Source organism: Ursus americanus, chromosome 2 (genome assembly GCF_024610735.1).
Source record: "Ursus americanus isolate L20-20 chromosome 2, mUrsAme1.1.p, whole genome shotgun sequence".
Taxonomy (NCBI): domain Eukaryota; kingdom Metazoa; phylum Chordata; class Mammalia; order Carnivora; family Ursidae; genus Ursus; species Ursus americanus.
The window spans coordinates 32,210,232-32,235,746 of record NC_142128.1 but is presented as its reverse complement, the minus strand read 5'-3'; the positions used below and the strand labels follow the sequence as shown (position 1 = coordinate 32,235,746).

The following is a 25,515-nucleotide window of genomic DNA, read 5'->3' as shown; positions in this document are numbered from 1 at the left end:
ACATTTTTTTCATTTTTGATACAAATTGTCTTTAAAATAAAATAAGAATTTTTGTATTTATAGGGCACATAGCTGTACAGTACCAACAAGAAGTATGTCTTTACATGAAGCTGATTGTTTTATGTATCCAGATTATCAGTTAAAGTTTAATCAACCATGCTAATGGGGCACCAGGTGGTTCAGTTGGTTAAACATCCAACTCGACGTGGGCTCAGGTCTTGATCTCAGGGTTATGAGTTCAAGCCCTGCATTGGGCTCCACACTGCTGGGCATGGAGCATACTTAAAAAGAAATGGGTTATTTGTGCCTTCAAAAGTCCTAGATTCTGTCTTTTCAGTTTAATAAGCTCTCTATAGTTTGTTAGATAACTGGCATATCATGCCCGTATACACATATTTTTTTCTTTTTTTTGTCGTTTTTATTATGTCTTTGATGGCCTTGTAACTTCACAGAGTTATTTCCTTTAAACCATTTATCTACCTACCTACAGTTTAGATCACACTTGATAGAGATAAACACTAAAATATTTTTCTCTGCTATGTAGATTTTTATTAAATTATGAAAAATAATTAAAAGCTCACTTGGCTTTCTTGTTTGAACTGGCATCATGTTGTGCGTCTTTAGCACTCATTTTATACTCCTAACTATTGGGAATTACTCCTGCAGTACCATTTATTTTGGCAATTTGAACATTAGGAAAGCTTTAAGAAAGCTAGGTATAGAAAATGCAAAATTCTTTGTGAAACATTGAGTTTTGCTTTTACGAAGAAATGTAATTTAATCTTTGGATCATGTAAGGTATGGCCTGCTTGGATTATTGAAACCAGACTTTAACGGTTATGCCAGTGCAGTGATACAAAAAGTGTCCAGATAAAATTAACAGGCTTAGTATCAAGTAGAGGCTTAGAGACAATATAAAGTTTGAATTTATATAGTTTAGATTTATAGAAAAAAATTAAAACTGTACATTTTCAGTGACAGATGAAAATGGATGTAACTTTCAAGAAAAATCATTATCTAAATCTCTAGAAATAGTTTGAACATTATTTTAATATTACAAATAAATAAGCTTTTGTCTGTTAGAGAAGTGCATTTAAATATGGTATTTTAAATTCTAGGGTATAAAAGATGCCAAGTCCAGATAGAAGCAAGCGGAAGATACTAAAAGCCAAAAAAACAATGCCTGCGAGTTGCCGGAAGCAAGTAGAGGTCCTGAATAAGTCAAAGAATGCCGAAGCACTGAAGACAGCACCTGGGAATAATGTGTCAAGTGGTAATCAGAATTCAAGTATCGATGTCATGAATAGCAAATACGGACATTCTGAAAATGGTGCTTCCTTATTGGACTCTAACAAAAATTCAATATGCTCAGAGAAGAGTAAAGTATTTTCTCAGAATGTAATGAAACCACTAGAAATTGTTGATTCAGAAACAAGATTGGAATACACTGAAGAACAAGTTGTGTGCCCTTACCAAAAGCCAAGTAAAACAATAGATTCTTCCAGGAAACTCTTTACACCAGAGGCAAAAGATGCACAAAACACTTCTGAAAACCATATTGAATGTCCGACAGATGTAACAAAATCCTGTTTTGAACAATGTGAAGAAGACTGTAATCTGAAATCCATTTGTTGTCCATCCAGTGTCTTGAGTGGTATGGTTCAAATGCCAAAAACTACAGTAAACAATACCTTGGATGATCACAGAATCAACAAGATAGTTTCCTATTTAGAATCAAACTCCAACTCTGAGTCATGTGATAAAAGTCAAGGTGACTTTTTAAGTTCAGATACCCGTTTTGTGCCTGTTGATAAAATACCTAAGTTGGTGAATTCAGTCATTTCCAGTAACTGTGCTGCGGACATTTTGAAAAGTGAAGAATCCTGTAGAACCTGTCATTCCAGCATTTCAAATTGTGAAAGTAGAGACTCAACACAGCTGTCAGCACTTGACACTGATAGTGATAACAGTAAGTGTATACTTGTGCATCTTTTGGAGAAATTAAAATAGTCATTGTCACTTTCCTTTTGGGGGATTTTTTTTTAGCCTCAGCTATAGAAACCATGGAGTAATATAGCCAGGGAAAAAGTAAATGATGACAGTGATCATTTCAGAGTATCTTGTTTCTAAACCATTTGGGGTGAGGAGGGGAAAATGGTATCCTCCATATCTGAAGGGAAGTAAATTCTGGCAAAGAAGGAATCAATCGCTTTCACTTGAGCGTTCAAAAAATCAAAAGGTGACTTCTGGCAATTGTTTGGTTTATTTCATCTGTATCTCTTCTTATTTTGAAATTTTATTTATTAGGCTAATAAGGAGGCTAGTTGAGTGAGTTTTTTTAATTATTCGTGAACTCATTCCTTTTATAGAATTGACCTGTAAATCATGTGCCAAGTGTAAGCTGATACATTATAGGTATGTATTACAGATAAACATACATCCGTGTCTGTGTGGAGTGGCAGAGAAACATCAAAGAGCCAACCAATGAAATTCTAGAGTTATAAAATAATTAAAATAGCAAAAATAATTTTCATTCAAAGTAGGATATTTTTTGTAAATTAATAAAATGTAAGAAAAAACATTTCGTAGGATAAATTTTGTGTTCTTTTCTAGGCTACATAGTGATCATTTAATAAAATGGATTTAAAATTACTTAAAAATAACAGGATCACCTATTAAAAATATGTCCGACTGCCTAAGTCACTGTATAAAAATAATGTAAGACCACTTAAGTAACTAGAGGACTAAGTGCTATATAAGTTATTCAGTTTTTATCAGTATTAAATAGGTATTAAATAAGGCTGGAAGGAGAGTATGAGACCAAAGATAATCATTTTTTTTAAGGTTAGTTTATCACAATTTTTTAGACAATCACATTTGCTAAAAAAATCTGCTTTGGTCACATTTTAGTTTTTCTATTTCCTTAGAGAGTCCCTGGATTAGAGAATTCCTTTTTTCTCTCCTTAGAAGGAATATTTTTACTTTCTGATCTTTCCATTTCCCCAAGGCCATCATCAAAAGAAGAGGATGTTTTTAGAAAACAAAGAAAATGTTAAGCGCATGAAAACTTCAGAGCAAATTAATGAAAATATTTGTGTAGCTCTGGAAAAGCAAACAGCATTGCTGGAACAGGTAAACTATTGGGGCTTATATATTTGCTTCAGAAACTTCTCATTAGTAAAAATGGTAAAATTTAATTGATCTCCATGATGATTTAGTACAGAAGACTTTCACTTGGTGCAAAGGTGGCATATGAAACGGAATCAACCGATGGAGGTGTTAGGGAAAGAGAATTGTTTACATTACAAAAACATATGCAGAGTCACCTACAGAATCACGTGTAGGTAGAGTGCTGTATTAGAAGGAGAATGGACTTTTTAGTTATTATTACATTTAAATGCCTTAGAAAGTCAGACACTGCCTGACCTTAAGCTTTGCTGAATAATTCAATCTCTTTTGTTCTGGTTTTGGGGTTCTCCGATCTGCAGCTACAGCCTTTTGTATACCTCATCGCAGTTGACCCCTACTTCATGGACTCGCACAACCCAGAAGTCCATCATAAAGTTCTGCTGAATTTGGGTTTACTTGCCCTAATTTCCAGGTTTACACAGATAGGGTTGCATTTTCTGATACTTTGGTTGAGAGCGTCATCAAACGCACATCTTGCTTTCATTTTGCCCCATTGTATTTCATTGTACTGCAGTTTCCCATGTCTGATCAACTCTTGAGTGTAAGAGCTTCAATTTTAATAGGTCCTGTAATGAGGACCTGTTTTGCTATTTTACTACCACTAGAATTATTCAACTGAAAGTCATTATGTGGTAGATTAATGTCTGTCAACTATAATGGACCAAAATGGCTGAAGCCAAACTATCCTGCTGTTTCAGAAACAAAAACACTACTGTTTTCTAAAACAGACCCTTACCATTATATAGTTATATATGATATGAATATGTATTCCCGTAAATAAATGGAAACCTTTTTGAAAGATCATGCAGAACCAGCATGAAAGGTGAGTCAGCAGATTTTCCCTTTCTACTTTGTCTTTTCTTCCAGGAAGACCAAAGGAAACACTAATAAAAAAATATGTAAATATTCTGTTATTTGCAGGAAAGGGGTAGCAGAATTATGGTGAGCATAGATGTAGCTTAAGAAAAAAGTTGGGGATTCCAGCTGTGCCTTATTCCCATTGATTAGTGGCTAAATTTAGAAATAAGTTCTGACAGGGACATAGAAAGACAAAATTTAATCTTTGAATATTTTGGTGTCCCTGGCATGGAAAAATCAGTTTTCATTCATTACTATTATCTGTTTCACAAAATACTTGGTCTGAGTTGACACAGAAGATGGTCCTTCCCAACAAGTTTGGATGAATGCAGTTTATTTTGTTTTCTTCACCATCACCTCCTCCCTCCCCGAAGTGTCTTGCATATTCTTCAGAGATAGCTTGGGTTTTAGCTAATTACTATCTTTTTACCTACCTCCAAATGGCTAGCTTTCCATCATTTGATATTTTAATTCCTGTCCAAAGAGTTAACTCTCTAAACCACATCTATTTGGGGTTTTTTGTTTGTTTGTTTGTTTGTTTGTTTGTTTGTTTGTTTGAATCCCAGTGAAAATAGGGTCTACCATTCTAACATTATTCTTCCCTAACAAAGTCCCAGAGCTATTGACTCTTCTTTTTTGAGATTTTTATATGGATCTTGGCCTTGTTGATTCTAATTAAATTACTGAAGTGGAGTTTTTCTTCTAAAATCCAAGTTATTCATTCTACGTACCATCTTGGAAAGTTGAGGCAGATTGGAAATATATAATTGCTAGCCTTTCTTCAATCTTTGGGCTACTTTCACTGCCATCTGCAAATTGTACCTAGGATTTCCATCAGATACCATAATTTTGGACACACTACCATCAGCAGGACATTTATGAAGTATTTGGTGGTGGTTATTGTGTCTTTTTTATGAATACCATCACCACTAAATAAGAACAAATGTCCACTCTGACCAAGAGAAACAACCCGTGGATGGGCATTTACTCCTTTTAACTAACCAAGTTTTAAGAGTCTGCCTCCATCTGGGTCACCGGGAGTATTTACTTGTTTAAATTGTGGTTTATTGAACTCACTAGTAGTTGAAAACTGTTGTTTTAGGCTACTCTTTTCTCTAACTTCCCTAATAAGAATTACTGGTGGTGCTTTTTAATTAGACAGCTTTCCAGGCCCCAGGAAATTCTGTTTGGTGAATCCAGGCTAGGGCTTAGGAATCTGTGAGTTTTAACAAATATCCCATGTGTTACCAGGGAATTTTCACAAACACTGTGTGATCTCTGCTTATTAGCAAAACAGTATTTCCACATTCAGAACATTAGAGAGTTTCTCCAAGATTCATCTGAGTATGAGCTTTACATCTTGACCCCAGCCCTTGAACTGGCAAGCCTGTAGTAATCCATCAAAACCACACATAGGGGGCGCCTGGGTGGCACAGCGGTTGGGCGTCTGCCTTCGGCTCAGGGCGTGATCCCGGCGTTCTGGGATCGGGCCCCACATCAGGCTCTTCTGCTATGAGCCTGCTTCTTCCTCTCCCACTCCCCCTGCTTGTGTTCCCTCTCTCGCTGGCTGTCTCTCTCTCTGTCAAATAAATAAAATCTTTAAAAACAACAACAACAACAACAAACCACACATGGGTAACAGGTGTCAGTAAAGATAGTATGTTATTTTGAGCACTTATTAGTTGAATCAAATACTTAAAGGTTTGACAGTAAAAATGATAATCGTGTCTAATGTTGAGAAATCACTGAAGAAATGTTAAGCGTTACAGAAAAAATCAAGTAGATGATAATGTTGAAGAGCAGGAACAATTGGAAATGAGAAGGGAACCTTGAGAATAATCACAATTTCTGAATAACCCTAATCATCCCACGATACCAGTATAAAAGAGTTTACCATAGAAGCCTTGTGTTCCAGTTTCAAACACCAAGAAGCAAGAATTTAGGGGAAAGATACAAATATTACTAATAAATACGTTGGGTGTATCATGATAGGTTTTGTTATTAAGAGACACTACCTACTCTGTTACGAAAGCAGCTTACAGGAGGATACAAATTCAGCAAAAATCACAGTGGGTATTTCTGAATATACGGCTCAGCAGAGCTGTTCGTATCAGTGGGCATTGAGATTAATTATGCTCCCTGAAAACAGGCCTGTCTATTTTCTAAAAAAACAGCGAGATAATGAAATGCATTAATGTTTCAAGTGATAGCTACTATACACTGTTAGAAGAGCATGCATTATGCCAAATAGCATTAGTCACTACCTAATTAGTCCTGACCTCTTCATTTTAACAGTAACAAAGTCACTCCCTAAAAAACCTATGCAAGTAAAGTAGATTATCTTGCATATTTATTTCCTTTATATCAATTCACTGTATTCTATTTTATGGAGCTCTTTCACATATTAACCTTTTATACTCTTATAAAAATCCTATGAACATCACATGTTCAACGTTGTATTACCTACCCACATGTGGAAAAGGAAGATGAAGCTGAGAGGTGTTGTGACTTCCCAGAGGTCATACAGCTTTGTTAATGGCTGGGTCAAGGCTCAGACTTTCGTCATTTGTTTCATATCCACTGTAGACCAACCAACCGTTTTCACTGGGCTCTGGCTTTCAGATAAGTGGAGTTCCTTTTTATGGAATACTTGGTTTCAATTATGCTCATTAAAAAATATAAGTGCAATATAGGCTTTTACCTTTCCTTTAATATGTATTATGGAATTCAGCTGAAACTGTAGGAAATGAAAATTAGCCCTGGGAGAATAAAATTTATGTTCTAACATATCCATATATTTAGATACTGGGTGTGTTTTGCTAAATTTGATATTCAAATTTCTGGTAATATAAACATAAAAATGTGAAAATGTATATTTTATCGGTTACAGTAAATCCAGAAAAGAACAAAGCTATTTTTAAGGAGTAGAAAATAAAATTGCTTTTAAATTTGAAATGTGGGGTGTTCTGGTTTTTATTTTAAAATTCTAGGTCAAACATTTGATTCGACAGGAGATCTGTAGTATAAATTACAAACTATTTGATAATAAGCTGAAAGAATTGACTGAACGCATTGGGAAGACGCAGTGCAGGAATAAGCATGAAGCAATAGCTGATGAACTCTTCGTAAGTTTCTCATTTCATTTGATTTCTTTTCAAGTAGAATTTGGTGATATTTTACAGGTTAGGAAAGGAAAACAAGAAAACAGACCCAAGTCTGATCCTTGAGCACAAGCCTGATGTACTGTTCCGTAGGTAGTAGAGTTTATTAGCAATATTGGCCCTTGTGAAATACTTTTGGAAATATTATTCTGTGTTCTTCTGTTATCAGTTATTCTCTGTCAATTGACAGGCTTAATATATGGGCAGTTTCTTTTAATTCAAAATATATTCTGTATTAGAGCTTGTACAGTGTGTTCGTCCCGGGGTTTTTGTTTTGTTCTAATCTTCTAGGGTTACTTGCTGATTGGTGTTTCTACCAACATTAATTTTATTGTGGCTCAATTAAAAGTTTGATGTTTTTATCTTCCATTCTTGTATGTCATACTGGCATCAAACATGACGTAAATCTTTGCTTATATAAGAATTTCTCATTTATTTGTGTGGATGCCTAAGTCTTACGAGACTGGTTTGGCAGATACATAGTTTTCCCTCCACCTCTATATATTATTTAGTACTCTGGTTTTGTATTTGTTTTTCTCTTTTTCTTCTAGGCAAAAATATCAAAACTTCAAAGACGTATTAAAGCAGTATTGCAATCTCAAAAGAATTGCTTGGAACCAAATGTATTAACCAGTAATACAGCCTGTAAGGTTGGTATAAACACATGCAAGTTTTAATTGCCTCATTGATCCACCATTATAGGTAGTTGGGTTTTAAGATAGGAAATATATTTCCAAATGAAGAAGGCTTTAAAGAAAAATTTATATATATATATTTTTTAAAGATTTTATTTATTTATTCGACAGAGATAGAGACAGCCAGCGAGAGAGGGAACACAAGCAGGGGGAGTGGGAGAGAAAGAAGCAGGCTCATAGCAGAAGAGCCTGATGTGGGGCTCGATCCCACAACGCCGGGATCACTCCCCGAGCCGAAGGCAGACGCCCAACCGCTGTGCCACCCAGGCGCCCCAAGAAAAATTTATATTTAGAATGTCCCTGTGAGGCTGGCTCTGGAGAGGATGCCCTCAGGTGGCCAGAAGTCAGTGCTACTTGCATGTCTTTCATCGAGTGAGTAGCGGGGTGATTTGTGACCCCACTGTTTTCTCATGATAAAAAGTTTCAAACAGATACTACAGCAAAGCTGACAAAATTTTACAGGGAACATTTGTATACAGAGCACCTAAATTCTACCTTTACTATTTTAATATGTTTATTTTTGTCCTATACCTGTCTGTTCATCTCCTAAGCCATCTTTATATTTGGTACATTCATAAATACTATTTTTTTGTATCAAAATGCACTTTGCAGCAGCAGGGGTATCATTAGAGTTTGGTATCCATTTATATTTTCTATGTAAAATTTGAATATAGTCTTCAGTATACATTCACTGACTTTTTTCTTGCAGTCTAGTTGCTTTGGTGTGTCATATTTATGCTAGCCTCAGTAAATGAATTGGGAAGCATTCCGTCCCCTGTTTTCTGAAAGTCTGTGTAAGATCTTTTTACTTCCTTAAATGTTTGATAGAATCCATCTCTGAAGACTATCTGGGCAAGGAGCTTTCTTTGTAGGAAGACTTTTTCTTGAAATTCAATTCCTTAATAGGTAAGGGGCAATTTGGATTTTTCTATTTCCTCTCATATCAGTTTTGAAAGTTATCTTCACAAAAAATGTGTCTCTTCTATCTAAGTTGTTGAATTTGTTGACAAATTATTGACAAAATTTTTCTGCCCTTTTAATATTTGTAGATCTAGAGGGATATACTGTTTCATTTCTGATACCAATAATCTGTTTTTTTTCTTGATCAGTCTTGACTAGGGTTTTAAAAATCTTAGTCTCTCTTCCTTGTCTCTTTTCTGTTTTTTATAATTCCTTTCCTTTTACTTACATTGGATATAACTTATTCTTTTTCCAGGTCCTTAAGAGAGAAAGAACATTAATTTTTAATCTTCTTTTCTACTAGAAAGCATTTAAAGCTTTGAATTTCCTTCTAAGCACTGCTTTCCCAAGCATTTTCTAAGCATCTTCTCAGTGATTAGATGTTTTTGTTTTGTTTTTTTTTTTTTTTTTTTTTTTTTTTTTTTTTTTTACAATTTATTTATTTAGAGGGACGCCTGGGTGGCTCAGTTGGTTAAGTGGCTGCCTTTGGCTCAGGTCATGATCCCGGGGTCCTGGGATCGAGTTCCCCATGGGGCTCCTTGCTCAGTGAGGAGCCTGCTTCTCCCTCTGCCTGCTCTGCCTGCCTCTCCCCTTGCTTGTGCTTGCTCTCTGACAAATAAATAAAATCTTTTTAAAAATTATTTATTTAGAGAGAGTGCATGAGCATGTCTGAGTGGGGGGAGGGGCAGAGGGAGAGCATCTCATCCCCGGTGAACATGGAGCCCAATTTGGGGCTCAGTCTCATGACCTATGAGATCATGATTTGAGCTGAAACCAAGAGCTAGACAGTTAACCAGCTGAGCCATTCGAGCACCCCTGGACATTGCACTTCTGACTACAGAGATTATAATCTTTGATGTACTGTATTTTTTTTTAAGATTTTATTTATTTGAGAAAGAGACAGCACAAGCAGAGGGATGGGCAGAGGGAGAGGGAGAAGCAGACTCCGGCTGAGCAGGGAGCCCAATGGGGGACTCGATCCCAGGACCCCTGGATCATGACCTGAGCCGAAGGCAGATGCTTAACCGACTGAGCCACCTAGGTGCCCATTTGGTTTTCTTTAGTTGAAAATAATTTATAACTTCTCTTGTGGTATTATTCTTTGACCCATGGGTTATTTAGAAGTGTGTGTTTAATTTCCAAACATTTGGGACCTTTCTAAGTATCTTATTTTTATTGATATCTAATTTCATTTTGATCAGAGAACATACTGTGTAAAATTTCTGTCTTGAGAGTTGACACTTACTTTATAGCCCAAGATATGCTTTCCCTTCCTTGGTGAATGTTCCATGTACACTTGAATGTTGGATGTAATGTTGTATAAATGTCACTTTTGTGTTAATTTTGCCACAGTGGTTGATAATGGTGAATAATGACCCACAAAAGATTTCCATGAATTAACCCCCAGAACCCTATGTTACTTTTTGTGTTAAAAGAAGCTCACAGATGGGGAAATTATCCTGGTGGGCTCAGTGTAATCACAAGGGTCCTTACAAAAAGGAATCAGGAAGGTCAAAGGCAGAAGAAAGAGATGGGACAATGGAAGCAGAGGTTGGAATGATTGCATTGAAGAAGGAGGAAGGGGCTATGCGCCAAGGAATTCTGGTAGCTTCTAGAAGCTGGAAAAAAGGAAACACTCCCCTGAAGCCTCCAGAAAGGATGTAGCCCTGCCAGCAACGCTGATGCTTCAGTAATCCTTGCCCATGGCTGTCCCAAATGAGGGATGATAGTCTCACTGCTGTTTCAGCTGTGGAGTCCTGGGGTTTGGTCCCTGGCTGGGCTTTGCCAATACGGTGACTGCAGCCAGTTAGGTCCACTGCTGCCCCAGTATGGCTGCTGATTTTGCAGGTGTGGAGTAGAGGTTCAGCCACCCCTGCTCTAGGCCTGGGGAGAAGGACGAGTCCCTGGCATTTGTGGCACCCATTGTGTAGGATATATGGATAATAAAAGAACACTGAGGGAGCTCACTGTGCTTTCTGTCTGCAATCTCAAGATCCTCAGGCATCCTGGCCTTTTCTTGCCACCTTTCAGAGGCATTTTGTGTTTATCTGTTGAATTATCTCCAGGGTTTTTCATTATGCTTAGATGAGAGTAGCAGGGGAAAGTGAGCCACTTTGTCCTGGAACTGAAAGGATACCAAATATTTTTTACTATTGTTTTCCAAATGTTGTTAGAACCTATTTCTACATAAAGAATCTGCAACCGTAATAACATTTCAGAATTCTGCCTTTGCCTATGGGCATCTTTGTTCATGTTATCCACCAGAAAAGCTCATGAGTTGGGCAGTCAGTTTGACCCTTCTGCATTAATATAGACATATTTTTTTAAACTGCACATTCTCAACCAAAGCATGGTCTAAGTGTTTCAACTTCCAAGTTTTAAACAAAGCTCATCAACTGTAAGAAGAAGTTGGAAATTGGATTTATTTCTTCTCTTCACCATTATTAGGTGTGTGATGAAAGTAAAAGTGTGCTTGTTACAGTCTAATGTTTCTGAGTTCCTAAAACTTAGTCTAATAGGAATAAAATGTTGTCTAAGTTCTTAGCTGTGTGTTTTTCCTTTTCACCCAAGCTAGGAAGTTGATTTGTACTATCATTATTTTTATTTCTTAGAGGTATTTTTAAAATTCATTTTGGCAAAGACACTGCAGGCATTGTCATGTGCCATTGAAATACATATAATTTAACATATGTTTTGCCATATGTATTCAAGAATATTTTGAGAACATTTTCCAAGTGAAATTTTACCTATCAATTTTGTGTGGAAGAACACAAATGGTAACACTCCCTTTAACTGCTTTTTCTTCACCCAATTAACAGGTTACAAATTCAGAGACCATGAATTTGGAAAAGAATCCAGAGTCAATCAGTAGTCCCGATGAACGACAGACTTCTGTGAGCTCTGAACCTTCCAACCCTTTAGAAAAAGCGGATGAAAAGGTTAATTTATCAAGGAATCACGATGAGGCTGTTTCGGAAAGGTAGGCCTTTCTACAAAACTGCATAAAGTTCTCTAACTGTACTTGTAAACATACAGTTTCTCAGTTAAGAATGAAGCAGCTTAAAAGTTCATATTCATTCTTGTCTGTTATGAAGGAATGGAATTAGTTATCCAGCGCTTTAATCGTTGTTTTAAAAGTACTAAATAGGGGTGCCTGCCTGGGTCAGTCCATAGAGCATGCGACCCTCGATCCTCTGGGTAGTGGGTTTGAGCCTCACACTGGGGTAGAGTTTACTTAAAAAAAAAAAAAAAAACAGTACTAAATAAAATTTTGAATCGACCAGGGGAGTGGGTTTTCCGTTGTGGTGTGTTCCATCTTTGGTACGGTAATCGGAGTGATCGCTTGATCCTTCCTGTGCTTTGTGTTCTAAACATGGAAAAGTCAAGGTCCTATAAAACAGCGGCTTACAAAAGTTACAGAGAAGAGTAAGGCTAGGAAAGTAAGAGTAGGAAAAAAGTGCCTAAAAGTATTCGATTCCTACAGGATGACAGCATTGTCATGAATCATGATAACTTCATATTACCGTGAACAGGTTAATTTATTTGCCTCATTGAGTCGAAAAGCAACCAAGACACCTAACCTCTGATCTAGTCTTAAAGATTCAGGGCTGGTAGGGAAAAAGTCATTTAGTTTAACAAAGAAACATGATTGGTGATTCCTGCCTAGCCAAATATTGGGGGAGGACCATTTTTATGGATTCTTTTCTTTGGTCTGGTGATTTGCAAGGTTTGGAGCTTTATAGTATTATTTATTTATTCTTAACATTAACTCCTTAAGATATCTTCAGGTTTTCCTTTTATATGTTAAATTATACTCCAGCTTTTAAAAAGAGAAAAATACATAACCAAAAATAAGGAATTATTTGAAGAACACCACCCTTTCCCCAAATCGCTATGCGTACTCAAGGAGGCCACAAAATGAAGGAGACACATTACAAATCTATACCATTTGCAGATCCTTGATTTGGGGGAATTTACATGCAGTTTTGACTCTTCAGAAGAAATCCTAATATTGCATGATACTGAGTCCTGCATTTTAGTTTTGAGCCAGGACGCTGCTATAAAGAAGGCATTTATTTAGTTTGTGAATGCAAGAGTCACATCTCGGTATTTGTTGTTACCACTCTTAAGCTGTGTGCTGAAACTCATTCAGTGACAAAAAAGAAAAATAAAATGCTAGTGATAAAAGTGAAAAAGTGAAGACCCCATTAAGATAGCATTTTGTAGATTACTAATATGCCAAAGTTATCAGTGGCTTCTATCTATGATATGAACAGTCTGCCTTATGTGCTATAATGAAGGGAGAACGTGCAGTTCATGAAACCTGTCCCAGGCAGCCATGCTAATAACAAGTGTATACAACTTAACCCTGATGGCTGGATTCAGTGGTGAGTTTTATAAAACACGGAAGAAAGAAACAACACCAGTTTTAAACAAACTTCCAGAAAAATAAAGAGGGAATATTTTTCAGTTTGTTTTATGAGAGTAGATACTAAAATCTAGTATAATTATGATATTCTGATATTAAAATCAATTTTAACATTTTACAGAAATGGAAAATTACAGTCCATTTTTACCCATGAAATAGATGCAGATATCCTAAACAAGATGCTAGTAAAGCCAAGTTCAACAATCTATAAAAGATTGTCTCAGGAATGCTACAAGATTGGTTCAATAATAAAAAATCAGTTAATGTAATTTGCCAGAGCAAGAATCATTATTAACTCACAATAGAGATAGGATTTGATAAAGTAACCTGTTTATGATTAAAAACAAATTCTTTGCAAAGTTGGAATAGGGAGGTAACTTCCTTACTCTGGTAAGGAGTATCTACAAAAACCCTAAAACAGATCTGATGGTCAAATATCAGAAGTATTTCCTTTGAGATACAAAGTAGAAGGAAGCCTGCTCTCACCACTTTAACATTATACTGGATCTCTTGGCTAATGAAAGAGAAAGAGGTCAATACAGAAAGGATTGGAAAAGAAGGAAGAAATATCATTACTGTTCTTGGATGACTGGGGTAGGTATATGATGTAGGGAATCCAAAGTAACTTACGGGTCAATTGTTAGGATTAACAAGAAGTTAATAAAATTGCCAATCTCAAATACATAAGAAATTATATTCTTGTATATGAGATACAATTAGGGAATTAAAAGACATTTTTAAAAGATATGCTACCAATACAGTAGTATCAAGCCTAGGAATACACTTAACAAGACATGTAATAACTGAAGAAAATTATAAAACTTTGAGAGATATTAAGGAAGAGTTCATTGGAAAAATGAACATGTTTATGGGTTGAACAATGCAGTATTTATAGAATGATTTGACTTTTGTTCAAATTAATTTATAGAATGCAATTTCAGTCAGTTTTCCAGTGTGTAATTTTGTGGAACTTGACAAGCTGATCGATTCTAAAATGTGTATGTAAATACAGTGGATTAAGAGACCAAGATATCCATCAACTACAGAAACAAAAAGGAAGGAATTTGCCATCAGATGTCAGGACACTACAAAACAACAGCAGTTAGAATAATGTGATATTACTCAATTCAAGTGGTTGACAAATAGAGCAGCATGACGGAGAATCCAGAAGCCCAGGCACATATGTATATGTGGTATGTGATGGAGACTGTATGTCACACCATTTGGGAAATGATTGACTTCTAGAAAACGGTGCAGTTACTTTGCTATTCATGTTGAGGAAAATAGAAAAGACATTGGATCTCTATGTAGACTGCACATAAAAATCAATCTTCTGTGGATTAAGGAACTCAAAGGAAAATTACAAAGCTTTTAGAAGGTAATATAGAACGTCCTCCTGAACTTGGCATAAGAAAGTATTTCTTAAAACACAAATACCTTTGCAATAAAAAAAAAAAAATTGATCCATTTTACCCTATTCAAATTGGAAACTTCTCTCAAGGGGCGTCTGGGTGGCTCAGTCATTAAGCGTCTGTCTTCGGCTCAGGTCATGATCCCAGCGTTCTGGGATCAAGCCCCGTATCGGGCTCCCTGCTCGGCGGGAAGCCTGCGTCTCCCTCTCCCACTCCCCCTGCTTGTGTTCCCTCTCCCGCTGCCGATCTCTCTGTCAAATAAATAAATAAAATCTTAAAAAAAAAAAAAAAAGAAAGAAAGAAACTTCTCTCAAGCCACAATAATTTTAGTGAGAAGACAGGCCATCAAGTGGGAGAAGACACTTGCAGCACACAGAACCTCTATGGACCTAATACCAGAGTATATAGAAAGAACTTCAAATCAATGAGTAAAAGCCAGATAATACAAAAGAAAAATGGGCTAAAGACTTGTACATCTACTTCACAAAAGAGGAATTCCAAATGACCAATAATAAACAGCTGAAAAGGTGCTCATCTACATTAGTAATCAGGGAAATGCAAATTAAAGCCCCAGTGAGATACCTTTTCAGAATCCAGTAAGGAGAAGTAAAACATTTTAAAATTTGACAATACCAGGTATATTGATGAGGTTTTGAAATAAAGGGAACTGATTTTATTTAACAACATTTTTGTTGTTAGAAGAGTAAATTGGTATAATGCTTTAGAAAATATTTGGCCTTATCTAAAAATATTGAAGATCTGACTATCCTTTGACCTCACAGCCCCATCCTTTGATACGTGCCCTCTAAGGGTGCACGAGGATATATGTGGAGGCATGTGTATTAGCATTTTCCATAATCTTTGAAAATTAGAAGGACAAAAAGCCCATCTCCAGCTGAAAAGAAAAATAAATTGCAGTAAATCCATACAGTGGAATTCTGTATATTAGTGGCAGTGGAAGAACTGCAGTCACATGCAGCAGAACGAGTTAACTCCCGCAAAAATATCCTGGAAAAGCAGACTCAAACAGTAGGATTCCATTCCAATAAGGGTCAGAGATAGCCAGAAAAAAAATAAATTATACAGGAAATCAAGGGTAGATGGTAAATCTAAAGACTAAAACAAAGAAATTAGCACTACAGATGCTATTTACGGAGGAGATTTGGGATACAGGATAGAGGCATGTGGGTTTCTGAAGTGCTGGTCATATAAAATGATTTTACCTGAGTGGTGGCTACATGCCTAATAATTATTTATTAAACTACGCATGTGCTTTTAATCCAATTCGGAAATAGTTATCTATTCATTAGAAAATTTAGTTTATGTTTGGTGTAATCCTACTGAAATATGTGAGTTCAGAACTACTTGTTTTCTTTTATCCCATCTATTTTATGGGCCTTTCCCCTGTTTGTGTCTGTGTGTCTATTTCAGCCTTCTTTTGAATTAATCCTTTTTTTTTCTTTCCCCATTACCTTGTTAATTACACATCTTTTATTATTTCTTTAGAAATTGTCCTAAAAATCATGATTTGGATTCTTGGCTCTAGCAATTAGAATCCAATAGGAATTACTACTTTTGCCATTTTGTAGGTAACGCTTGACCTTAGAATCCTATAACATTTACCGCTCCCCCTCCATCTTTTGTGTTTTCACAAATTTTAATTTCACATTACAGTTGACCATCGAACAATGTCATTGAGCATTGACCCCTCATGGTCAAAAATTCATGCATAACTTTTGACTCCCCCCAAATTTAACTATTAATAGTCTACTGTTGACTGGAAGCCTTACTGATAACATAAACAGTCAATTAAACATTTTGTATATGCTGTATATTATATACTATATTTTTATAATAAGGATACCTAGAGAAAAGATTATTAAAAATCATAAGAGAAAATACACTTAAGAGTACTATACCTTATTTATTGAAGAAAATTCATGTGTAAGTGGACCTGCACAGTTCAAACCCTTGTTGTTCAAGGTCAGCTGTATTTTAAATCTCACAAGATGATACCACTATCTTGTACAGTCATTATTCATTTAGAGTTATCCACCTATTTACCCCTTCTGTTGCTCTTCATTTCTGCCTGTATTTCCACCTTTCTACCTGGGAAAGTTTTCCTTCTGCCTGAAGAACGTTGTTATTTCTTTTTTTAGTTTTGCTCAAGATAAAGTCTGTCAGGTTTTTTTGGTCTGGAAATAATTCCATTTTGTCTTTTTTTTAAAGGATACTTTAACATGAGTATTGAATTGTAGGTAGTTATTTCCTTTCAGAACTTTCAAGATGTCATTACATGTCTTTTGATTTCTGTAATTTCTGTTGAAAAGTTAGCTTCAGTCTTATTGTGGCTTCGTTGAAGATAATGCCCGTATTTCTGCTTTTAAGACCTCCTCCTTCACTTCGGTTTTCATTAGTATACTATACGATGCTAGCTGTGGGGGCTTGGGTTTAGGGTTTGTTTTTTAAGTTATCTTGATTGGGGCTCACGTTGTTCATGAATCTGGTTTTATGTCTTCCATTATCTTTGGAAAATTCTTAGCCGTTCTCTCTTCAGATTTTCCTTCAGCACCATTCCGTCTCTTCTCCCCTTCAGTATTCCAATTACATGCTTCCCCACACACCATCCTTCAGTCTGGATGTTTTCTACAAACTGTTCTCCAGTTGATGAATCCTCTCTTCAGCTGGATCCAAGTGGCTGTTAAACCCATGTATGGAATTGTTAATTTCGGTTTGCTTAATTTTCGGTTACCCCTTTCCATTTTATTCTTTTTATTTTTTTAGAGAGAAAGGGCGTGTGCATGCATGGGGCGGGGGGGACAAAGGGAGAAGGGACGAGGGAATCTTAGGCAGGCTCCACACCCAGAGCTGAGCCTGACATGGATCTCGATCTCACAGCCCTGAGATCATGACCTGAGCTGAAATCAGGAGGCGGGCGGACTCTTAGCTGACTGAGCCACGCAGGCTCGCCGTCGTTGTATTCTTTTCTACAGATAGAGATTCTCTGGTGAAATTCTTCGTCTTGTCCATGTGTTGAACATTTTAATCACTGTCATTTTCTGATCCATTTCTTGTGACCCTTGTATCCAGGTCACTTTGAGTTCTGTTTCTATTTGCTGTTCTTTAATCTTTGTCCTGTTTCTTATTATAACTGCTAATTACTTGTTTGAATCTCGGACACTGTGTATTGAAAATTGTAGAGATTCTAAATGATGTTCTCTTCCATCAGAGTAGATTCACCCTGTACTCTGGCAGGCCGCAGAGAGAGGGACATAGGCTCTGTTGATGGTTTTAAAATATAGGCACACATTCTTTGATATACTCTTCCTTTAAAAAAGTGGAGTTTGATTTTTGTGTTGGGCTATACTTAGTGACAGCAAATAGAATATGGCAAAAGTGGCAATATGTAACTAGATCATAAAAAGCATCATAGCTTCCTTTCTTTCTCTTGGATTGCTTGCTCTGGGGCAAGTTTACTGCCATATTAACATGGCAACAAGCATAGTTTACTAGAGGACATCAAGCAGCCTGTGCAGAATCCCACATGGTGAGGCACCCTGCCAACAGCCATGTGAGTAAACCATTTTGGAAGCAGGACCTTCAGCCCTCGTTGAGCCTTCAGATGACTGCAGCTGCTGCCGTCATCCTGACTGTAGCCTCATGACAGATCCTGAGCCAAAACCCCCAACCGTACTGCTCCATACTGTAGTACCCACAGAAACTGAGATAATAAATGCTTATATTTTCAGCCATTACATTAAATGACATACTTTAATCTAACCAGGAATTGAGCAGAACGGAGGCTTCTTTGCAGCCTTTATAAGACTTGGTCTGTTCTGATTTTTACTCCATCCTCTGGCAGAGCCCTCTAAGACTTCCTCCAGAAAGACAGGTGTTTCCTGTGGTTCCCCCTCTGTTGCTGGGTGTATATTCCAATTTTTATCTCCCGAGTACTGTCCACTGTGATATCAGCCACCTTCTGCTTGGCTTTTCAGTACTCCTGAATGTTTAGTTGACAGATGCCGTAAGAGGAGCATCAGTGGCAAGTGTCTAGCCCACTTCTGTATACCCTCTTTCTCTCTGGGAGCTTAGTTCCTTAAGTCCTAGCTTCTACCACCGCTTTCTGGTGTCTTCAAACAGATATATGTCATGCAAATACATAAAGTTACATTTCTTAACATTTTTAAAAATAATAACTTCTCAAATTGTTCAGGTGTAGGGGGCTCCATCGTAGCTGTTCGATGTAGCAGCTTATATACTTCTTTATACGTAGAGTTTATTTAAAAATTTTCAAAAAATATTTAAGAAAATAAAGGAACTTTTAAAAAGAGAGCAAAAACATGTTGTTCTCACTGCTATTACAGCTCTAGAGAAAGCTAGGAGGTTTTATAAGTGTTTTTTTCTGTTAACCCCAAGCATCGAAAGAATTAGTGCCACAGGGGCGCCTGGGTGGCACAGCGGTTAAGCGTCTGCCTTCGGCTCAGGGCATGATCCCGGCGTTCTGGGATCGAGCCCCACATCGGGCTCCTCCGCTATGAGCCTGCTTCTTCCTCTCCCACTCCCCCTGCTTGTGTTCCCTCTCTCGCTGGCTGTCTCTATCCTGTCAAATGAATAAATAAAATCTTAAAAAAAAAAAAAAAGAATTAGTGCCACAACTTTGTGTCTGTAGTAATGGTTGGATTTAGAAGTTCAAACATTTTTCTTTTGAGAATGTGTAGGAAAAGGGGAAGGCAGTAACTGCTGAGCTGAAGAAGCTCATAGAAGAGAAGCCTTATGGACCACAACACAAGTTTCAAGAAAAGGAACTTGCTTAAACAGGAAGAAAATGCCTTTATGTGCAATCATTTCCAAAGATGAAGGAAGCATCAAGGTATAAGGCACCCAGGGACGGACTGTTTCACCAATGTTGATTGAATGAAACATCAATTATGTCTGAAGCATAAGTCTGGCATTGAGCTTCAGGTGAAGAACTATTTGTAGAGATCAAAGGGGAAGAGCAGTTACCAGCCACAATATTTTAAGAAATTTCCACAGTGTTGCTGGTGCTCCTTCCTACTCATTCTTCATTAACATTAATTTAATCTTATGAAACTTCTCCCTCTTTTATAGATGAAGAAACCAAGGCAGAGTTTCTTGCCCCCAAAACACTCAGCTAGTAAGTGGCGAAGCCATTAAAGCCACCAGTGGATTTAGACCCAGGCAAGTTTGTCTCCAGTACCCATGACCTTAAATTACTATATTTTAACCTTATCTGGAGAATTGTAATTACTAATTTTAGACACAAATTTTTCTCTAAGGTAAGAACATAAGTTACGTATATCCAGATGGACATGAAGGTCATCAGTGTCTCCAGTTTTCCTCCCAGATATGGTTCATTTAAAACACAGCCACGGTTGGGGCACCTGGGTGGCTCAGTTGGTTAAGCATCTGACTTGATTTTGGCTCAGGTCATGATCTCAGGATCATGGGATCTAGCCCCCCATTGGGCTCCAAGCTTAGCAGGGAGTCTGCCTGAGATTCTCTCTCCCTCTCCCTTTGTCCCCCCCATTCCCCGCTTGCTCTCTGTCTCTAAAATTAATAAATAAATCTTAAAAAAAAAGAAAACCAGCCATCATTGGTAGCAATCAGTGGAACAATTTTATAAAAGTAATGTATCATTAAATGCTCACAGAATTTCTATCTTTAGTTTGCAGATAGATTAATTTCTTGGGGTAAGTATGAACAACTTTACATACACAAACACACCCCATATATATATATATATAATTTTTTAAATAAAGTTAATTGACATAATGCCCACTGAGAAATGCACAAACAAAAAGTGTATTGCTTGGCAAGTTTTGACAAACACGTTTTGTAAATATCTCCCAGATCAAATCGGTGGTATCTAGTCTGCCTCACGCCTCACCTCTAGTCACTAATCAGTCCCACCCCTACCACACCAACCTAAGTAACCGCTATCTGAACTTTTAACACCGCAAGTTGTTTCTGTTTGGTTTTCACATTTGTATAAAAGGAGTCCTACTCAACGAACTCTGGTGTCTTGTCTCTTGCCCAGCATTTTGTGTTGTGAGGGTCATCTGCTGTCGCTTAGCAGCAATAGGTTATTCATTCTCGGAGCTGTCGTGCTCCTCACACGAACATACCTCAGTTTACTTCTTCACAGCTGTTGATGGGCATCTGGGTTGTTTGCAGATTGGGGAAATTATGAGTAGTGCTGCTATGAACATTCCTTTATGTGTCTTTTGGTGAATGTACATACGTTTCTGTTGGACATTTGCCTGGACATGGAATTGGTAGGTCATAGAGTAGATGTATTTTCAGGCTTAATAGATATTACCAAACACTTCACCAAGGAGGTCATACCAAAGCTACATTCCCACTGGGGGGAAGGATAATGAGGTTTTCGTTCTAACATAGCCTTGCCATCGCTTGATAATACCTGCCTTTTTTGCTTTAGCCACGTTGGTATGTTTCTAGCATCAGGTATTGGTGTTAATTTGTATTTCCTTCTAATAATGCAGTTAAGCACATTTTTATGTTAGTTAGCCATTCTGATACCTCTTATGAAGTTTCTCTAAGATTTTTGCATGTTTTCCCTTGGAGTTGCCTGTTGTAAGTTGTTTTATCAGATATGTTTACTATAAATATCTTTTTCCACTCCAAGTCTTTCCCCTTTTGTGATAGTGCCTTTCTATGAATTGACTTCTTAATTTCATTGTAGTCTTTTTTTTCAGTTTCTACTTTCCTGATGAATGTTCCATCTGGTTTTAACTATATCCATCTTTCCTCAATATTCTTAAAAATATTAATCATAGTTCTTTTAATGTCCTTGTTTTTTAACCCCAGCATCTGGATCATCTATGTAACTGTTCCTGTTGTTTTTCTGTCAGTTTCTGCTTATTTGGTTCTGTCTTTTAGCCTTGCTTGATAATTTCTGAAAAATTGGTGAGGCTCTGGAATAAAATCATCTTACTGTACACAAGGTTCGTTCTCTCCGGCTGAGTAGGACCTGGTCACCTCATCTACTCAGGGAATGGTATAAATTGAGGCCTGTTAATGTGGTAAGGATCCTTCTATTCTAGTTAGTTCACTGTGGCTCTTAAGACATAGACCTCTATGGACTCCCAGCTGAAAGCTTGGCGTGTTCACTACGGTCCCTCCACCTTGGTGGGTTCCAAATCACAATCTTTACCACCTCAGCCCAATGAGAAAGCCAAAAATTCCACTCTGCTTTTTAAAGTCTTTCTGCGGTTTTTTAAACTCCTAAATAATGCTATATTTGCTGTACTATAGCAGCAAGGAGAAATACTTAAAATATTAGAAATATCGGGACGCCTGGTTGGATGCCTCGTTGGCTCAGTCAGAGGAGCATGTGAATGTGACTCTTGATCTTGGGGGTCATGAGTTCGAGCCCCACCTTGAGGGTAGAGATTTCTTAAATACATAAACCTTTTTTTTTAATTAGAAATATTTTAGAAATGTTAAATGACGAATTTTGAGATTGATAAGAGATTTTGACTCTAGTGTAATGAACACCTGAAAAGAATTGCTTACAGTTAAGCAACAAAATAAATATAGTTATCAATCTATGATGACTATTACTAGTAGAAAAAAATACATACAAAATAAACTTTCTAAGTTTTGTTAGAGACCAAAAAAGAATAGAACGAAATATTCTCGATAAAATTTAGATCTGAACATTTGTTTTTGTTTACTGAACTCAGAAATAATGGCTATTAGAATCTCTTGATAAATTTGGAAAAAAATTATTGAATTTTTTTTTTTTTAGAATAAATCTTCTAAAATGTGCATGAAAACCAGTTGATTTCACAAAACTAAAATGTGTAGGAAATGTCTGCTTCTGCCCGGGAAGTATTAATTGCTACAGGAATTGTTCTTTTGTTGTCAACAAGCAGAAAACCAAACTAAAAAAGAAGAATTGTGTGCGGACATTGTTCAACAGGGAGCACGAGACTCCCTCCCTGGGAGAAGGGAAACAGGTGAAATGCACCCTACCATTGTTCAAGCTTACTGCCTGGAGGCATTTTGCAGGTAAAGGGCTGGGGCAGGAGGAGCCCACACAGCCTCTAGAGGTCTTGCTACATTTAGATCAGAGATTGGGGAGTTTGAGTTGGCTAGAATTTGTGGGGCAGAACAATGCAGAAGGCAAGCTGTGTAAAGATAGAGCTCTGATGATCTGCACAGGGAACCTCTTGAATCATTGGCTGAATGCAGATCTCTGCATGAAAAGGGGTGAAACAGCAAGAGGCTTGGGAAAGAACCATTGAAAAGAAGACCAAACATTTTTTAGATATTGTGCAGGGCTGGGAACATTTTGCTTTCCCACTGGCTATAATGAAGAAACTGATAATATGGAACAACAGGTAGAGGGTCCTTAGGTGGGTGCAGCTGTAGTGAGGCTGGCTTAGTCCGAGACTAAAAACTGCAGTGGGCCTATTCCCAGAAAGCTAAAAGGACACAAAGGATGCAAGTAATCCTGAGTCATTTAAGTATATGCCAGAATGGTCCGCCACTCTCTTTCTTTTCTTTTTAAGATTTTATTTATTTGACAGAGCACAAGGGCGGGGGGCAGTAGGCAGAGGGAGAAGGAAAAGCAGGTTCCCTGCTGAGCAGGGAGCCCAACTCAGGGCTCGATCCCAGGACCCTGAGATCATGACCCGAGCCGAAGGCAGACACCTAACCAACTAAGCCACCCAGGCGCCCATGGTCCAGCACTCTTTGAAAGAATGAAACATCCATCATTCAACAGTGTAAATTTTACAATGTCTGACATCTAATCATAAATTACCAGACATGCAAAGTAGCAAAATATATAATTCATAGCAAGGAGAAAACTGAAATGCTAGAAACAGACCTAGAAACAATATGTTTGATGGACAACAAAAACATAAAACAGCTATTATCGATTTAGTGTTCATGTCCCAACAATATGAAGAAAAATGTGAAAATGGCAGTTAAAAAAAAAAAAAAACAAAAAAACCCCAAGTTGAACTTCTAGAAAGGAAAAAGACAATAACTGAAGTGTGAAGAGTACATCGATTAGGATTAACAACAAAGTAGGTAATCGTTGATTTTTAAAAAGACAGTGGAATAGCAATAGAAATTGTTCAGACAAAGGGATGGGGAGAAAAAAGACTAACAAAGAAGATGAACAGAGCATCAGAGACCTTTGGAACAGTGTCAAGCAGTCTAATATATATATCATTGAGTTTCACTAGACCGTGATGGGGGAGGGAGGAAAGATGTAACATCTAAAATTTTTCCAAATTTGGTGAAAATTCAAAACACATAAATGTTTAAAAAAAAAAAGTTGAGAAGCATAAAGGAAAACCACATCATAATCAGATTGCTGAAAGTCAGTAGTGACAGGAAAATCTCCAAAGCAGCCAGAGAGAAAAGACTCGTCACATAGAAAGGAACAACAACAAAACAGATCAGGAGACTTCTCGCTATGCACTACGCAAACTAAAAGACATCGCTCAAGTTTTGAAATGCAGAGACCTCTCTAGAATGTTGAAAGAAAAACTATCCATTAAAATTTCTATACTCTGTGAAAATATCTTTCAGATATTAGGGGAAAACAGACATTTTCATACTAAAAAAAAAGTGGGGGGGGGCATGGAAAACATATCAGCAGTGGATCTGCACTGTAAGAAATGTTAAAGGAAGTTTTACAGGCAGAAGGAAAATAAAACCAGATGGAAGTTTGGATCTCTGCATAGGAAAAGAGATGAAGAGTGCTGGATGTTATAAATACGTGGGTAATAGAAAATATTTTTCTGTGCTTCTCTATAGGGTATATGTGTGTGTATATCATACTGTTCCTCTGTAGTGTGTGTTGTGTATATAATATAAATCATGCATTTATAGTGTTCTGAATACAGTCAACAAACAGTTGGAATTTCAAATTTAAAATCAATATTATGTACAATAATGTCAAAGAACATGATACACAAAGGGATAAGGTTGCCAAAATATCTGTAAGACCTAACTTCAGAACTACAAGAAGATTTCAGATTTGTGATCCAGCACGTACGGAGTCATCACTCCATTCTAACCAGTAAAAAGCTCAACAAACTGAAAAAAATCAACACCTCTTCTTAGATCCATTAGAGAAGTAAGGTCACAGAGCAAAATACTGCCCCCCCCCCAAATTGGAGAGACAAACAGGCAGAAATGGTAATCACGGCATTCGGGAAGTGGAGCAGAAACCCAGAAGCAGAAGCTTCCTTGGGAACCAGTGCCAGTTTAGGAAAACATAAACTGTAACTGCTGGAGGCTCAGAATAGACAAATCAAGAGTTAAAAACTCCGGGGAGAGGCCATAATTTTGTATTTTCCCTCCAGGAGCTCTAGCAGTTCCTGACAGTGAATATTGGAGAAAAATCCCTTCATGCTTGCAGCAAGCAGCCAGTTGGCAAAAGGAACCTTTTGAAATATACCAGACCACTCTGTACTTCACAAGGCCTGTCCTAGGGGAGAAACTACTACTAGAACTTAACCTACCTGGGGGAATGAAATCCCAACTCCTGCTCCCTCTAGCTTTCCATATGGAGGAAGTGAATACCCACGGCTAGCGAATCCGGCCATCTGTCCCACCTGAAGGGGGTGGGTGACTGAGAAGTGCTAGTGAAGTTCACACTCCAGGGCACAGGCTTACTTAGAAGACTAGTAGCTAATCATTGGACTAGTGGAACCCCTGCATTACTACAGGCTTGTTTATCACAGGTCCTTTTACCCAACACATCATGTCCACCACTCAACAAAAAATCACAAGATGTACTAAAA

The 25,515-nt window shown here is 37.3% G+C and overlaps 1 protein-coding gene across 1 annotated transcript in view; it reads left to right on the top strand.

Annotated features, from left to right (window-relative positions):
* Positions 1–1,090: 1,090 nt before the first annotated feature.
* ATF7IP2 (activating transcription factor 7 interacting protein 2) overlaps positions 1,091–25,515 on the top strand; it is a 39,859-nt gene continuing 15,434 nt past the window's right edge. Inside the window, exons 1-6 of the mRNA XM_087870508.1 lie at positions 1,091–1,969; positions 3,008–3,132; positions 7,038–7,172; positions 7,760–7,858; positions 11,683–11,843; positions 19,861–19,863. Coding sequence (XP_087726634.1) covers positions 1,129–1,969; positions 3,008–3,132; positions 7,038–7,172; positions 7,760–7,858; positions 11,683–11,843; positions 19,861–19,863 — 1,364 coding nt within the window. The 5' untranslated portion in view covers positions 1,091–1,128. The remainder of the gene's footprint in view (positions 1,970–3,007; positions 3,133–7,037; positions 7,173–7,759; positions 7,859–11,682; positions 11,844–19,860; positions 19,864–25,515) is intronic.